General features: G+C 28.9%; 2 protein-coding genes across 4 annotated transcripts in view; one reads left to right on the top strand and one right to left on the bottom strand.

Moving 5' to 3' along the window:
• The window catches only part of LOC113378738 (translation machinery-associated protein 16 homolog), a 113414-nt gene extending 97276 nt beyond the window's left edge, over positions 1-16138 (bottom strand). The window contains exon 1 of the mRNA XM_026619314.1: positions 16057-16138. Coding sequence (XP_026475099.1) covers positions 16057-16086 — 30 coding nt within the window. The 5' untranslated portion in view covers positions 16087-16138. The remainder of the gene's footprint in view (positions 1-16056) is intronic.
• Positions 1-16869, top strand: part of LOC113378736 (netrin-1-like) — a 299939-nt gene that overhangs the window by 86703 nt on the left and 196367 nt on the right. The gene's annotated exons all lie outside the window — the stretch shown is intronic.

Below are 16869 nucleotides of genomic sequence, written 5' to 3'. Positions count from 1 at the left end.
GATACATATTATAATGTTCTTTGAAAACTGTTACAACTCATTTACTTCTCGGGTCTAGATTCTAGAATGTCTTGTATTTAACTTGGTGTATACGACTCAATATTAGGAAGGTACATATAGCGAAGCGCCGTAAACGCGCTTTTAACGTTCGCTGAAACTTACTCTCTCGCACGTAAAGTTATTAGCTCAAGTGGATTTTAGTAATTCTATAGTCCGTGATGTGTCGTCATTTAATGATTTACGAGCCTGAGTTTCGTATTAGTGTCCCGTGCGAATTGTTAAGAAAAGAAAAACAACTATTCGAAAATATTTGTTTTCTTATTTTTCTCGCGCACACACGTCTGGCGTGTTTAATTGACGCGCCCCGGCTATATCGATATCGCAACTCATCTGATTAAGTCGTTTTATTCTGTGTGCACGATTATAAAAGAGGTCCACGTACCATCTTATAAACCTCCAACGAGACACAGGACCGTCCAGTAAAATTCAATTTAATTTATTTATTAATGATAATGCAAGGTATACAAGGTTTTCTTATACTAATTCTATTAATTCTATTGCGCCTCATTTTTTACATATGGGTCGTGTCAGTAGATAGCTTAAATTTTCTACGCAATTAGTTCATATGTTCTTCTCATATACATCATTAATTTTAATTGTTTTGCAAAAGTTATAAAAGAGATAGTACAACCGTCCGGTTAGCATCTACACAGCCACGTAAGAGTAATCATAAAAAGCTTATATGGCTATTTCAGATCTAATTGCTGTTAATAAAAATAATAGTAATATATATATTAGGGTAGGGCACAGACGTCCAATTTGACTTTGAGCAATTATATTGTGAAAACCAAATTAACTATATCACATCAAATAACACACACCAAACCAACAACTATCTGACTATGTTCAGTAAAACTCACACCTAATTTATCATTGTAGAAATGTGTTCTTCAAACAATCGTCACCTGGTTCTATTTACCCCGTAGGCGAGGTAGAATGGGACGGTCAGAACCAATGTTTTATTATTGATTTTAAAGGGATTTTAGAAAATAATAGCTACATTATTTAATCAATGCAAAATATAAATTTCTTTGAAAAATTTCCTACAGAGATAAAATACTGTATATAACTTTGATCTGGTATTTTCAGAAATTGAGAATTATTCATCAGCAGAGTTGGAATAATTATTTATTTAATTTATCTCTTGTAAAATTGCTTTTTTAACTTATTTTAATGTTTTATTCACTTTTTTATTGCTTGAACCTTTGCCAGGTTTAAGGTTCAGTTGATTCTTTTTATCTTCAAGGTGTAAGCTTTTATAGAGTATATTTAAAAAAAACTGTTGAATCTAATTTAAAATTAACAATAAACTTATAAAACAAATAAATAACATATACTTAAAAATTATATTAACGTCTCGTAAACTAAGCAACAGTGCTCGCAACCAAAAAAATAACCACGATAGAAAATACTTTTGTTATGGATTTTCAAACATTGCTGTTTATATCCTGATAGCAACGTGGTAAGAATCAAGGTGATGTCAGGATATTCATCTTTTTCCCTCCACTTTCAAATATTATTGTAAAAAGATTCTTAACTTTTCTTGTTTTTGATACATCGGTGGTGATCTTTTTTACTCGCGGGCCTTTAAGTACCACATAAATTATGTACATTTTAGTATTATTTGTTTTGTTTAATATTAAAATTTACGACCCCATTGAATTACCACGTTAAATCAAACCATAATCACGACAAAGACTAACATTAAAGCCATTATAATATGTATAAAATTTTTATAATAATATACTCAACCTTCTTTATATAAATTTAAATTTAAAGTAATTACAGTGTCGAATATCCTATATACTTATTTTTCATATACAATCAATAAGTGGGTTTCAATTATCTTTAATATACGATATTATGAAAGAAGCGAATAAACAATAAAAAATTACGCCAAAATATTAATTAATTACAGAAATGAATGTTTGTATATAGATTTCTTGTTAAGAAGTTTATATATACTCGTATTTCTTTTGTGTTCCACAAAGTTCATTAATTCTGTGTCGTTATTGTGAGTTGAAATTCCTCATTGAGAAACGGCGGCCTTCTGAAATCTAACCACGGCATTTGTATTCGGTTATAATAATCTCTGAAAGGGTCTGCGAATTAACTTGCATCTTTTGCGCTTTGTTTTATTTGCGATCCCATTTTATCAATTTCAAACTAATACAAAAGATATTCCATTCAGAGGCGCTACGGGATATTTCGTCAATGACTAATCTTACGAAATGGAATGTATAATGTATTATATATACATATACATACCCATTTATACAAATATATACACCTAACCGCCGTTTTACACGTTTTCGATCTTGCATGGTTCTTGAAAATATTTTTTTTAATCAAAATTTATTAATTTTGCATTTACACGAAATTGTAAACACTAAACTATATTTGCTTATATCTATAAGACCATTCTCTTTAAAAATATTTTGCTGACAAAATAGAACAGTACAAAATGTATGTTACAAATACAAATTCTTATTAGCCTATGTCTACGATGGAAATATGTAGATAAGATGGGAACTCCCCGTTTTATGATCAAAACTAAATTTTATGTGCGTATAAGCAAGAAATACCAAAACAGAGAATATTATTCTTTATAAACTTTGTTTTTAAGTAGTGTTTATATATAATAACAGAATTATTTTTTACAAAATCTTATTTTATTATTGAAATCAATTAAAATTCTTCTAATTTATTAAATGTGTTTGATATTAAATATTATAATATGTATATTTTGTTCATTGTGTTTGTTATTCATAGTCTTAAAAACTGACGAAAAGGGCTTTTTAGAGCTTTTTTAGCACGATTTTTCCATGTAAGAGTAAATTTTTAGAGACACGTTTTTTTTTATAAAACTTATCTTCCGTGTAAAGCGGGAATAGGTGTATAAATATATGATTTATAATTCGTAAAAAAATAAGTACTGGAGTTTTTAATACAGTTAAAAAATTATGTTTGCTCATCAATTTCGTTCATTCATTATCCCTCATCTTGGCATATATAATTATAATTGTTTAGTAATCACTTATTATGTAATCTTTTCTGAAATTGCGTGAAATTCATCATTATTTTGCGCAAAAGAAGTTCTTTTGATAAATTGATTAAGCAATTGATAAATGAGATACACGTTAATGGTAATTAGTGAACAAAATTCAAACAAAAACATGTAAACCTTAAATTCTCAATTACATTTATTTCAAGGGCATATTAATTATTTTTAATTTAAAAGCACATCTTTAATAACTTAAAGCAGATGTACAGATATGTTGAAATGTATTTTCTCACTTACAACAAAAAATGTAATTCATATTACTTTTTTATTGGATATATTCATATTATAAAAAATAGGCATCCACACAATTATTAAAAAAATAACTATTTAAAGCTGATAATCCATTTAAAAACATTTAATAATACATACGTTTCGAGGCTCAGTGTGTTTTCTTTATTCGACAAAATTAACAAATTAAATAAAAAGTACACAAATTAAATAGTCAGCATGAAAAATTAAATTAAAAAAAATGTATAACCCACAAAAATCTTGGCGAGATGTTTGAAACAAAATGAACGAAACTTTTAAAAACTCAAAACTTCAAAATATGATAAAAACTTTTCAAAGTGATTAAAATACTTTTTCGAGTATAATTATATATTATATATTATAATATATTATATATAACGAGTACATTTTTACAGAGATAACACTATAAATAACCTTGATTTCGTCAGAAATATTCATCAACAGAGTTGGAATAACTATTTATTTAAATTATCTCTTATAAAATTGATTTTTCAACTTAATTTACTTTTCTAATAACTATTTTTTATTGTTTACACCTTTTTGCCAGGGTAAAGGTTTAGGTGGTCCTTTTTACCCCACCCACGTGTAAGTTTTTATAGAAGTTATATAAAAAACTGTTGAATCTAACTTAAAATTAACATTGCATCTTATAAGACAATTAAATAACGTATGATTGAAAATTATATTAAGGTCTCGTAAACTAAACAACAGTGCTCACAACCAAAAAACTAACAACGAAACGCTTTTGTTATGGATTCACAAACTTTGCCGTGTTTTTTCCTATAGCAACGCCGTAAGTATCAAGGTGATGGCTGGTTATACATTTTTTGCCCTCTACTTTAAAATAATGTTGTTGAACAAATTTTAGCTTTGCTTGTTTTTGAGATATTGGTGATGAACCTTTTTACACGCAAACTTTTATAATATTATTATATATTAGCATGGTCCTTAATATGGACATTTTCGAATTTCCTTGCTTCTAAGGGTTCAATTGGTTCCAAATTGATAAAAAACAATTCTCTGAAAGTTTTAGCTCTTAATATTAACGTTCAGATAGAGCGAAATTCAATCAAAGTTTTGTATGGAAATAGCATGGAAAAATTTTCAAAAATTTTAAAAATGTTTTTTAGATGTAATTTAGCAAATAAATGAATGAATAAAACTCATTCATTTGTCGCTAAGTTATACCTAAAACATTTTTTTTAAATTTCCAAAATTTCCCATGCTCTTTCCATACGAAGTTTGATTGAATTGCGCACTATCTAAACGTTAATATTAACAGCTAAAACTTTCAGAGAATTATTTTTTATCAATTTGGAACCATTTGAGCCCCTGGGAGTAAAGAAATTCGAAAATGATCATTTCAAGGACCACCCTAATACATATATACACACACACATATATAAATATATATATATATATATATATATATATATATGTGTGTGTGTATGTTAAATATACATGTAATTGCACGTGTTTACATTAACCCATGTGCGTTCTTATGTCTTCTTACATTGCTTATTACAGTTAATGGCACTTTTTGAATTCGTGACTTTAAAAACAACATCGTGGCCGAGCCATGAGTTCGTTACCGCGAATGTTTTGAAACCCAATATTTTCTGTTGTTGATATAAGATATTAACGAGACCCCGATCACCTTTTTAAAAGCATCGAATCTTATATCTTATTGTTTCTATGAATTAATCCAATGAATCACAATCGGAATGGCATCTGTTCTGGGAGATAAAGTTCTTACCGAAGTAATCTGACGACGGGATGAGATCTTCTCTCTCTCTAAGCACGCAATTATGAGAGCAATTACGGCGGCTGATAATACACGCATGGCTGTCACGTACGAGACTCTCATTAATAATGTTTACTGTACGAGACGATTATAGGTTAAGTAATAATGTTTGGCAAAGAAAATTAAATATTAAGACAGAAAGCGCATAATAAGATATTCGGAGGCAAATTTGTTGATGTTGCAGAAAAGACGGCAGAACATTCAAGAATTAAATACAAATTGTTGTAAAGGCTTTATATTAAATTATAGTAAAGTGTGCATTCAATTAATTCAGTTAATATATCAATTCTCAATTACGTTTTTAATTCGATGTATTGATAGTTTTTTGATCTGATTGTTATGCTTTTTCTATAAAAGAAAACTAAAGCTTGAAATATGTAGCTTCTCTACATAGGTAGGTTCTTTTTGCTTTTTTTAAATTTTATAGACGTGTATAATTCACTACATAGGTCACCCATTTAGTAATGTATAATTTACTAAATTATTAACTTCCCGGGGAAGAAGTTTATGTTTTCATAAAAAAATGCTAATTTTATGTTTTCTCGACGTTTCAAGCCATTCTGAATGGAATGAGATCAAATATGGAAAAAGTATGTGTGCGTGTGTGAGCGTGCGTGAATATAATATTACGGCCTAATAATATTTTTCAGTATTATTATATAATAGTGCAATATTAAATGAGTGTTTTTTTACTTTTGTTAGAATTAAAATTAGACGATTTACTTGGTATAACGATAGAGTACTTGGCCTTAATGAACATACTAAACCATTGAAGTCCTACGGAAACTGGTTCAATTATAAAACTTATTGATTTATGAAAATTTGCTTTTAGAAAATACTCCGAGTTAACGTGTTCGTTCGTTTTCAATTATGTGTAATAAATCTACTCGGAATACTTTTAATCACTCATAAATTAATTTATTTTTTATTGATTAAGTCGATTATTTACACATACCGGAAAGTTCATGTAACTTGCCTCAAGACAAAATACCAATAATAACTAGTTAATAATATTTTTAACTCATCTTTTCCATCCAGATTTTTTTTTATAGAAAAAACCACACACCACATCTTATTTTCTATAAGCGCCTATAAAACTCCAACAATTTTAATAATTACTTATAACTGAAATGAAATACTGAGGTTGAAAATGTATTAAATAATAATAAACATAATAAAAAATCACCCTGGCTCGACAATATTAGAACATTCAAAAATAGTAAATAAGTACACTATCCATGAAATAATGAACTTTTATTTAATTGTATACATATGTATACGCATGTAAATTATATTTGCTCATCAATCTTGTCAGTTTTTCATCATTCATTTAGAACATATAATTATAATTATAAAATCATCGCGCATTACGTAATCTTTTCTGAATTCATATAAAGCTAAAATGATCTACAACACAATTTCAGGAAGTTAACGTAATGAATTTTTGGAAGAGCTTAAGAGTGCTGCTATATCATTCAAATTCGTTATGTACATTTTTAAGTAAAAACTTATTTCGTTGCTGCTTGATGTATGTGGATATAATCGTGAAGTAATCGATAATATTGAGAAGCAGCTACATTTAATATTAACTTAAAATTTTGCACAATTTTAATGGAATTAATTTCTAGTATTTTGATTCATAAGAATGATCCAGTTACAAGTACTTATTAAAATACTTTAGGCTACTTCATGTACAGAACATTTAAAGTTTGGTTTTAATAATGTATATTTATAAAGATTCACTAAAAAATATACTATTATCTTTTTAGCTTCAAATTGCTATGATAACACTTGTTACAAATGAATATGAATAAAGTTATGTACAAAGTAGTAGTGGTATTCATTCTCGAAATTTTGAAATGATGTTTCTGAACCCTTCGCGACTAATATTATTGCTACACTAATAAGTTAAAAATATCATCACTACTAGAAAAATTAGAATAAAAAATATATCAAATGTAAGTATGATTTAAAAAGCTGTCTTATGGTTATCATTGATAACCATAAGACAGCTTTTTAGAAGGCCTCGTAATTAAGATGTCATAACAATAAATCATAACCTTCTAAGTTTTACATCTTGTTAAAACATAAAAAATAAAATAGAAAAATGTTTGTCGAACAAATTATTATGAGTGATTAACTAGCAAAACTTGTCATATTTCATGAATAAATATAATAATTGCTAATCTTAAAATGTATGTAATAGCAATAATGATTTACGATTATCTACTAGTGTAAATATTTAACATATGATTTTTTATATTATTTGTAATGCCAGCGTATTTTAAAACTAAATAATACCCGGGTAGTGCAATATATGTAGGTTGTAGGTTACACTGATTTTATTCTACAAATGAATATATCTGATTAGGTGTTCAAACAATGAAGTTAATACAGGCCACGCGGGGACTAAAAATTACGACTGCGTACATAAATAGCATATGGTTGTCAATACAAATAAGCAAACAAATATTTATTTAATATATTATTAATTAAGAATGATTCTGAATTCGTTTCAGTATTATGATTAAACCGTTTACCTTTAGATTCGTTATTATTTTCATTTGCAAACAAATAAAATTTGTGCTTGTTTTACATCCAACCATGGGCTTTTATTTGTTCAATAACTTAAAGTTAAAAATGAGACTAAGAATAATTTCATTCAAAAAATGTTGGATTAGTTCCTAATGTGCTACTTATTGTAGAAAATATAGTTAGTGGAAAATTGACTCGAAAACTTTTTGAAGACCTCGATCGGAGAGACATTTGGATATCGATAGCGTACAAAAGTATCAATATCAATAGTCATAAAAGTTTATCGTTGAAATTCAGAAAATTCTTTAAATTTTTATATATAAAATCTTTTGTATGTTTTTCAAAGTGTCGTTTAATTTTAGGTTTGAATTTATTGGTATATAAAAATCATCACAATATTGTTTGAATATTTTGTAATGGTTTCTAAAAAGAGTTTTACAAAAATTAATTTTTAATTTTAAGTCACTGAATGTAGTAAGAAATAAATGGTAAATTACCTGAATGTTGAATTTATATATTTTTTAAAGATTGTATTTTTGTAGATTGTATCCGAGTGTAGAAATATTTTAAAGCTCAGTTATGAAATATTTTAATTTAATTGATTCATAATTTCAGTCGTATGTGATTTTTTACTTTGACCAAGAAAAAATCAACTTTTATTTAAAAATTGATTTTTCTTACAATTAGTTAACTTTTTTGTTAACGTAATGATAACATAATCGCAGTATCATTTTAATTTCAGCGCAAATTATGACTTCTAACTAACAAAACAGTCATAACAGACGATTTAATTAAGAACGTAATTAATAATTCGCTATTTCGAAGTTGTAGAAATATTTTTCGTCAATTTGCAATTCTTACCGTTTCTAATCACATGGCCATTTACTAAAAAAAAATGTGTGCGCTCTCTAATTCTTACTAGAATATAAGAAGTTGAATCAAAGAATCAATCTTGAAGCTAGCAAATTTTTCAAACATTTTGATGTACAAATGTTTACATCAATTTATTCAATATTCAAAATCCTATAGCATAATTTTTAAGTTCAAAAATTCTTTAATTTTCTATTAATATGTTTATTTCAATAACAACAATATTTTGCTAATTATATATAAGAAAATTGAATATAATATTTCATTAAACATTCATATTCTGTTTGCCTTAAATTGGGCCAAATGGTCCATATGAGCCCGCGTAACTTTTAGGTCACATTCCAAATTTTTCGATTTTTTACTAAATAATTATGGCGTTTTCGTGAGATGACGCATAAATCTTAATTCTGTAATTTTGTAAAGACAACCAATATCAATATTTATAACCCTTGCTAGACTTTGCAACCTGAAATAACCCTTCCATGCCAATCCTTTACTTTCAATCCCTTCCAAAAGATTTTTTTCGTTTTCAGGGATATAAACTTACTGATGTTTTGTTTCCCTAATTTTTAAGATGTGAAAAAAATTCGACCCAGGGTTAGGGGTTAAGTTCCATTATTTGCACTATATTTCAAATTTACAACATCTCAAACATTTCATAGTTTACTAGTTTTTTGTCACAATCATCTTAAGTCGTTAAATTATTGTAATTCCACTTTCCATAAAAAGACAATAACTAGTAGTGTATAACATAGGGCAAATTGCTGGAACTTCCCGTACCGTAACGAAATATATTCGAGGAATATTAAATGTTTTCAAATAGATTATTATAAATACTGAAACTTTCCATATTCTTATATTATAGACAAAATATAAGAGCTTATGAATTGGACGACGATGTTTATATATGTATTACAGAAAAGTAAATAAATAAAACTCAATCAATCGAATTTAAAATGAAGGACAAATATTTATAAGAATTATATAAACTGAATTGTGAAGTTTTTTTTTTTTTTTTTTTTTTTTTTTTTTTTTTTTTTTTTTATTTATTTATTTATAGCAATCAAGATACAATTTATCTTATAAGCTATTGTGACACAAAGGAGAAAGAGAAAGAAAAAAAAATATATAATAAAAATAATAACAACAATAATAATAATGAATAAAAAAAAAAATAATAATAATATTTACAATTATATTAAAGAAAAAATAATAATAATAATAAATAAATAAATGAATAAATAAATAATAATAATAATAATAATTAACTAGAGTTCACTCCAATGAGTGAAGCCTAGTGTTTCATTTAAGGTCGCTTGGCCAACATCTTTTCAATCTTCTTAGTGATGAAGAGCCGATTAGAGAAGCAATGAGCTGGTTGTAGTGACACTCAATTTTTGAGAGGTAGATCGAGCTTCTGTCCTTGATGACATCTGTGACGTATGGAATATCTAAATCTTTATGAATAGCATGGTTAGTTATGTACCACGGTGCGTTGACTATATTTCTTAGTATTTTGTTTTGACATCTTTGCATCATTACTATATTGGATTTGCTTGCGCATCCCCATAACTCGATGCCGTAAGTCCAAACGGGTTTTATAATGCATTTGTATAGTAGTACTTTATTATACAGCGAGAGCTTCGAGTTTCTTCCTATAAGCCAGTTGATTTCTTGGACTTTGAACTTGATTTGTTGAATTTTGGCTTTGATGTGTTGCTTCCAGGTTAGTCTGGAATCCAAGTGCATGCCCAGGTATTTGACTACATCGGTTTGTGGTATTGTAATTGTGAAGTTAAAACTATTTATTTGAAGTATATAAGTGAGTTATAGAACTTTAGCCAGAAATAAAATTTAAATCCGAATTATTTTCGATATACAAAAAAAAATTTTGGAAAAAAAATGTTTGAATTTTGAAATAAAAAAAATGTTTGTTTCCCAAAAGCAATTGTTTCGTCAACACAAGCAGAAAGTTTTTTGAATCATCCTAATGGAATGTTTAGTGCTCTCAAAAACTGCCATCTTTTACATACTTAGCTCCAAATCGCCAAAATGGATGGACCTGCCTTTGACAAAAGCCAATCACTACTTCTCCACATTATAACGAATTTAATGTTTTTTTAATCATTTCAACTAGATGCCCGATTTTCGCAAAAACTGAGTTTCCATTTTCTGCACACTACGCTTCCTATCTCAGAAACGACTGAACCGACCTTTCCCAAAAACTAATCTCCTTATCAATAGGAATCTATTGCTTTTTCAATCGTTCAAATAGGTTGAGCGGTACTACCGAAAACGTCGACGAAAAATTGTATCCACACATACATACACACATTCATTTATTCTGAGGCATGCCAAAATGTTCAGAAACCTTCAAAACTAACATTACTATAACTATAACATTACTATAACTTACCCTACGGGAACTTAAAAAAACCTACAGTATCATATCAAAACCTAACTGTCATAACAAAAATCCCTACCGTACTTGATGCATATAAAGACAATATTAAATGCATAGCATTAATAACGAAGTTTTTACTTTACTAATCAAATATATTACGATTTTTATAATCCAGAATAGCGATTCCATCGTCTCGTATCCATTTGGCATCAACAGTCTCCACGTGATTCGGCCCGTCGCATTTCGCCCTCGATGTAATTTGCGCGCCGTGTCCCGTGCCCCGCGTGCTGATTGCACACGGTGTCACAGGCTGATCGCCGGCAATGCGCAGCTGTCGCCCGAAAGAGATCTCCTCATGTTATCATTGTTGTTAATGATTCCTGTTATGCAGTGTATGTATAGTGTTGTTCACACAATGTTGTCATTGTATCTATTTAGCCGCTGATGGGCGCGTGCCATGCTATCTGAACTTCTCGAATGCGGCATCGCGGCTGCTGTGCGCTTTTAGGATCGGATCGTAGATCGAGAGCTGAAGCTTGATTTTAAATCATGGGTATTATATTTAGATTTTCGTATTTGCATCAAAACGAATCTGTGAGTTGCTCACTCTAATGACTTCTTGTTTGTTTGTCAATAAAGAACTTGTAGAGATAATTATATCTGGCACCCTTACCTTTCCACAAATCGTTTTCATGTGTATTTTTAACAGCAATCAGAATTTTAGTATTAAATAATATGTTGTAATCGCAATTATTAAATAATATGTTGTAATCGCAATTATTAAAAAGCAATCCAATGATTGGCCTAAGGTACCACAACGGTTATCCTTTTCTAATAGTGATGATACTCAACTCGCAGCATACCCAGAAGGGATATTTTCACTGGCAAATTTGTAACTTCCCGTAGGGTAAGTTATAGTAATCGCAAAAAAATCGAAAATGAAATTTTTTATATATCTTTACGTTTCAGAGGTTTCTGAATATTTTGCCATACTTTAGAAAAAATGGATGTATGTGTGTGTGTATGTGTGTGCGGATACAAATTTTCGTCGACGATTTCGGGAACACGGATGAACCGATTTGAATAATTCAAAAAACATTCGATTCGTATTGATAAGGAAACATGCTGATTAGTTTTTGGCAAAGGCAGGTCTAGCCGTTCCGAAGATATGGGGCAAAAAGTGCCAAAAACAGTAACTCAGTTTTTAAGAGAACGGAGCGTCGGATTTGAATAATTCAAGAAACATTTTACTTGTATTAACAAGATGAAGAACTGATCAAATTTTCATGAAGGCAGGTCTAGCGGTTTCGGAGATCTAGTGACAAAAGTAAAAAAAAAATGCCATCTGGCGGTCAAAAATGATCATTAGACATATGCACATCAAATTATCAGATATTTTATAGTCATTTTAACAATAAGTATATTTTGTTTACATTCCAATGGGTTCCATACCTATGCTTATCCGTTAGACGGCGGCGCGGCGCTTACGCGCTTCGATATTTCGTTTCTATGCAGTTAAAGCAGTACGATTGCTTTGAAAAAAAGTTCAGGATTTCCAAAATATTTCAAAACACACTTTTCTTCAGAAAGTCTTTTTTCAAAAAAAAGTAAATTTTCATAAATTTTCGTAAATTGTCAAAAATTTATAGTTTCTCAAAAATCTAATTTTTCAGAGTAATTTTTTTTCAAAAATATTAATCTTTTTTAAAAAAAAATAATTTTTGGTACGGGAATTTCCAGCAATTTGCCTTAAGGCACGATGCCATGCGCCCCACTAGTTTATGATCTATATTCTCACTACTGTTTAATATCATGTGTATCTTGATATCAATAATGATACGCTCAACCCAATCTCCAGAAAATTTTGACAATTATTTTCTAAAATTGTGTATGGAAACAAGTTTTTTTTAGTACAAGAACTTAAATCAATTAAAATGAATGACTTGAGGTGCTTCTGACATCTTGTAAGTGTCTTTTTCATTAAATTAATGTCTATTTAAAAAAGGCACAGTGTCAACAAACAAATGTACTATGAAATTAATTCAGACAAGATACATCATAAAATACTCATATAGGATCAATCGATTTGAATTATTCAAAAAACATTCGGTTCCTTTCATATTAACTGTGAAAAGTGCTGTTTAGTTTTTAGCGAAGGCAGGTCCAGTCGTTTCGAAAATACGGGGCAAAAAGTGTCCAAAATGGCAATTCAGTTTTTGAGAGAATGAAGCGTCCGATTTGAATGATTCAAAAATCATTTACTTGTGTTGGCGAAATGAAAAAATCTATTAAATTTTTGGGAAGGCAGGTCTAGAGGTTTTAGAGAACCAATAAAAAAACGTTAAAAAAATTATTTTTATATCTTTTATGTTACGTTACAGGAAGTTCCAGCAATTTGAAAATGTGCTATGCACCACTAGTTTACAAAAAAATACAAAAGATAGTGATAATATTAAATAATGCAATTAATTCAAATTATAAATGAGTAATTGATTTTATAGTTCAATTAACAACATTTATGATAATACTAGTAAACCGTACATCATCGCTTTGTTATAAAATATCTGTCATTAATGTTATTTCAGCATGATTAAACTTTCAATTGTATCAATGCAATAAATCATCGTTTATAAGTCATTGTAATATGTAATTGTATACGATAAAAGTACAAAAGAATTGTATGAATGGATTAGTATCATATTGCGTTTCCATTGATGCATTTACATGTAAAATATATTTCAATGATTCTCAATAATTTACTATAATATTTAACGATTTTTAAAATTGACTGCACAGTAAAAACATCATAAATGTATAAAATAACAAAGCAAATTGATATAATTGTTAATAATTATCCGACATTTTAGAAATGTGTTATGAAATAGCATAATAGCACGTCATGTGATTCGGTGTTTCAATCACGACAAAATATAGGGTAAAGCAGGGTTTTAAGGTCCGCGGGTAGAAAGATCCACTGCCAATATCTCAAAAACAAGTAAAGTTAGGAACTTTTTAACAACAGTATTTGAAAGTAGGGAAAAAATGTGTAATCAGGCATCGCCCCAAATCAAGCAAAGTCAGGAGATAAACGGCAATGTTTGAAAATCTATAACAAAAGTATTTCCTTTCGTTGTTAGTTTGTTTGATTGTGAGCAAAAATGCAATTTTACAAGAAATAAATTGAAGTAATTGTTATTCTAACTCCGCTATTGAATATTTCTGACGAAATGCCAGATCAAGGTTATATACCGTGCCAGTTAGCAAATTAAACCCATGTCAAGTTAACTTAATATACAAAGTTATCTTACGGCCAGCGCTCAGGCTATTGCTTCCATTAAATCTACTCTGACGCTTGTAAGTGTCAACTAAAGATATATTATCTCATTAAATTAATATTTTTATAGCTAATTGACTTATGTTGTGCTGATTGGCAATTAAGTTGAGACATCCAATTATGATGTTATACTGGAGAAAACGTTCATGACACTTTCTTAGACAAAGTCTATTTCAGAATTAGAAAAAGAAAAATGACTACTGCGAACTCGCATTCATTACAGACGCATTTGTAATCGTTGAGATTTTCTTCGATGAGAAGAATTACATAGAATTAGAATTACCGTTTTAGTTATATTCGATGTATTAACTTCGTTTGAGACCAAAATTTAATTGCATAATTAATGTGTGTGCGTTTATGTATGTGAGTAATAGCCCAATTTTGGCCTAACATTTAAAAGCCATTTAAGAAAACGGAATAAGGAATCGCATTAATTAGTTTTGCGAGGTGATCGGTCAAAAATTTTGTACCAATTTTAAAACTTCAAAACTTGTTCGACAGATTTCAGTTGGAAATTATCCTGATTTTTATTTGGTAAATATTTTTTTAATTTCATCGTATTAAATTCTTGAAAAAAAAAACGACAATTTTGTACAAACTGTATATAATAACAGAGTTCTGAAACAAAACTGATCAAATATCATATGCCAAGGAAAAGTGGCTTAAATCGTCAAAGATTAGCATAATGAGGCCTGACAAAATGTCAACTCGATCGTCATTATTTTAAAAGTGCTAATTTTTAATTATTTGTTATTCAGTCTTGTATTAAACTATTATTCAATATTTCTCATAATCCTCTCATAAATTCTCTCTAGAAATTAAATTACTATTACACCGGACTATAATAATCTTCTGGAACAAAGTTGCATACATTCATTTATCAATAACACAGGTCCACAAAAAAAAGTTTCTGTATTTGGTATGCGGAATATGTTTTCCAGTTTAGTTTTTAACGCTGAACACGAATTTAAAATCAAAATTTGGGGTCAATCATCAATAAATTTTAAAAAAAATGAAAAAAACGACAAAATCTCCGATCTCGCAAGTTTTCTGCAAGATAATTAAAATCTTATTTCTATCGTTTCTTGGCAAACATATTTACTACCCATTACCACTGGGTCACAAATTTTAAATTGCAAACATTATTGAAATTTAATATTTGTGAAAATGTTGGCAAATTATTGTTGTATTCTACAAAAAAAAATAATAGATCATTTAAGTGAATATCCAATAATCATTTAGGGAAAGGGTCAGAAAGCGACTGAAATTATAAGGTGTTAATTATCATGCAGATGAATTACTGATCGGAGGCTTTGCCGGTTTTTCTACTTTTTTTACTTTCTTGACCCCCAATTTTATCTTAAAATGCGTGTTCAGTGGTAAAAACTACATTGGAAAACATATTCCGCATAGCCAACACAGATTTTTTTTGTGGACCTGTGCAATCACTATGGTTTGTAACATTATTTAAATTATTTCATTACGACCTTATTAGATTATATTAATATCTTTAATTATGTTAATTTTATAAGAAATATTACCAAGTGTGTAGTATCATAGTGGTCATTTGCAATTTGCCAAATATTTAGTCGCTATATTGTCAAAAAAAAGTTCAACTATTATAATTCAAATTGCATAAAAAAATATAATTTTTTTTGTCTATACGATGATATTTTCAAGAAGACGAACTCTAGTTGTCAACGAATTCTGTTTAATGTTAAGTGTGGTTTACTTACTCGTAAAAATGATGTATGGTCGTCGCGCATTGCAGATGCACAAGTTCTCGCACTGTACAGTACAGACAGACGCAGTGTACATTAATTGCATTAGCAGAGATCTGGAAATAAATAGGAACGTTACAGATTTATATACACAGTTTTAACAGGATTACAATATATGCCATGCACAAGAACTGATTATATTTATAGGCTTTGAATCACAAGCGCAACTGAATTTACTTTAGGGGTGGCCCCCGCGTCAGTAAAATGAATTAGTTTGATGATAGACGAGAATCCATAGTCGTAAAATGTTTTGCTTATTGTTAGATCGATAAACAATGTTGATAGAAGCTAATTTTAATTGAGTTATTGCTGAAGTTTTGAATTTATTGAATGCGAACTGATCCCTTCCTCAAAATATATATCACATCATTGAATATCTCGGATACTTACATAGATGTATATTTAGAAAAATGTATATATCGATGTAATATGATTTTATAACTAGAGGTGTGTATGGCATCGTGCCTTAAGGCAAATTATTGAATAGATTAAAGAATATTAAATAGATTATTATAAATAAATACTATAACATTGTCTAATATTCATAAGAATTATATAAGCTGAATCACAAAGTCAAAAATATTTATTTAAAGATTGGAATTGTTTTTCCAAAAGCAATTATTTTGTTAAAACAAGCGGAAAGTTCTTTGAATCATTCAAATCGAACGCTTAGTTCTCTCAAAAACTGCCATTTGCACATTTAGCTCTGTATCTCCGAAACCGCTGGACCTGCCTTTACCAAAAACTAATCATCACTTTTCCCAGTCA

This window comes from Ctenocephalides felis, unplaced genomic scaffold (assembly GCF_003426905.1).
Source record: "Ctenocephalides felis isolate EL2017-DRISC unplaced genomic scaffold, ASM342690v1 CF-g0.4_SCAFFOLD_01886, whole genome shotgun sequence".
NCBI classification, from domain to species: Eukaryota; Metazoa; Arthropoda; class Insecta; order Siphonaptera; family Pulicidae; genus Ctenocephalides; species Ctenocephalides felis.
Note: the sequence above shows the minus strand (reverse complement) of the source record. Positions and strands in the feature narration are given on the sequence as shown.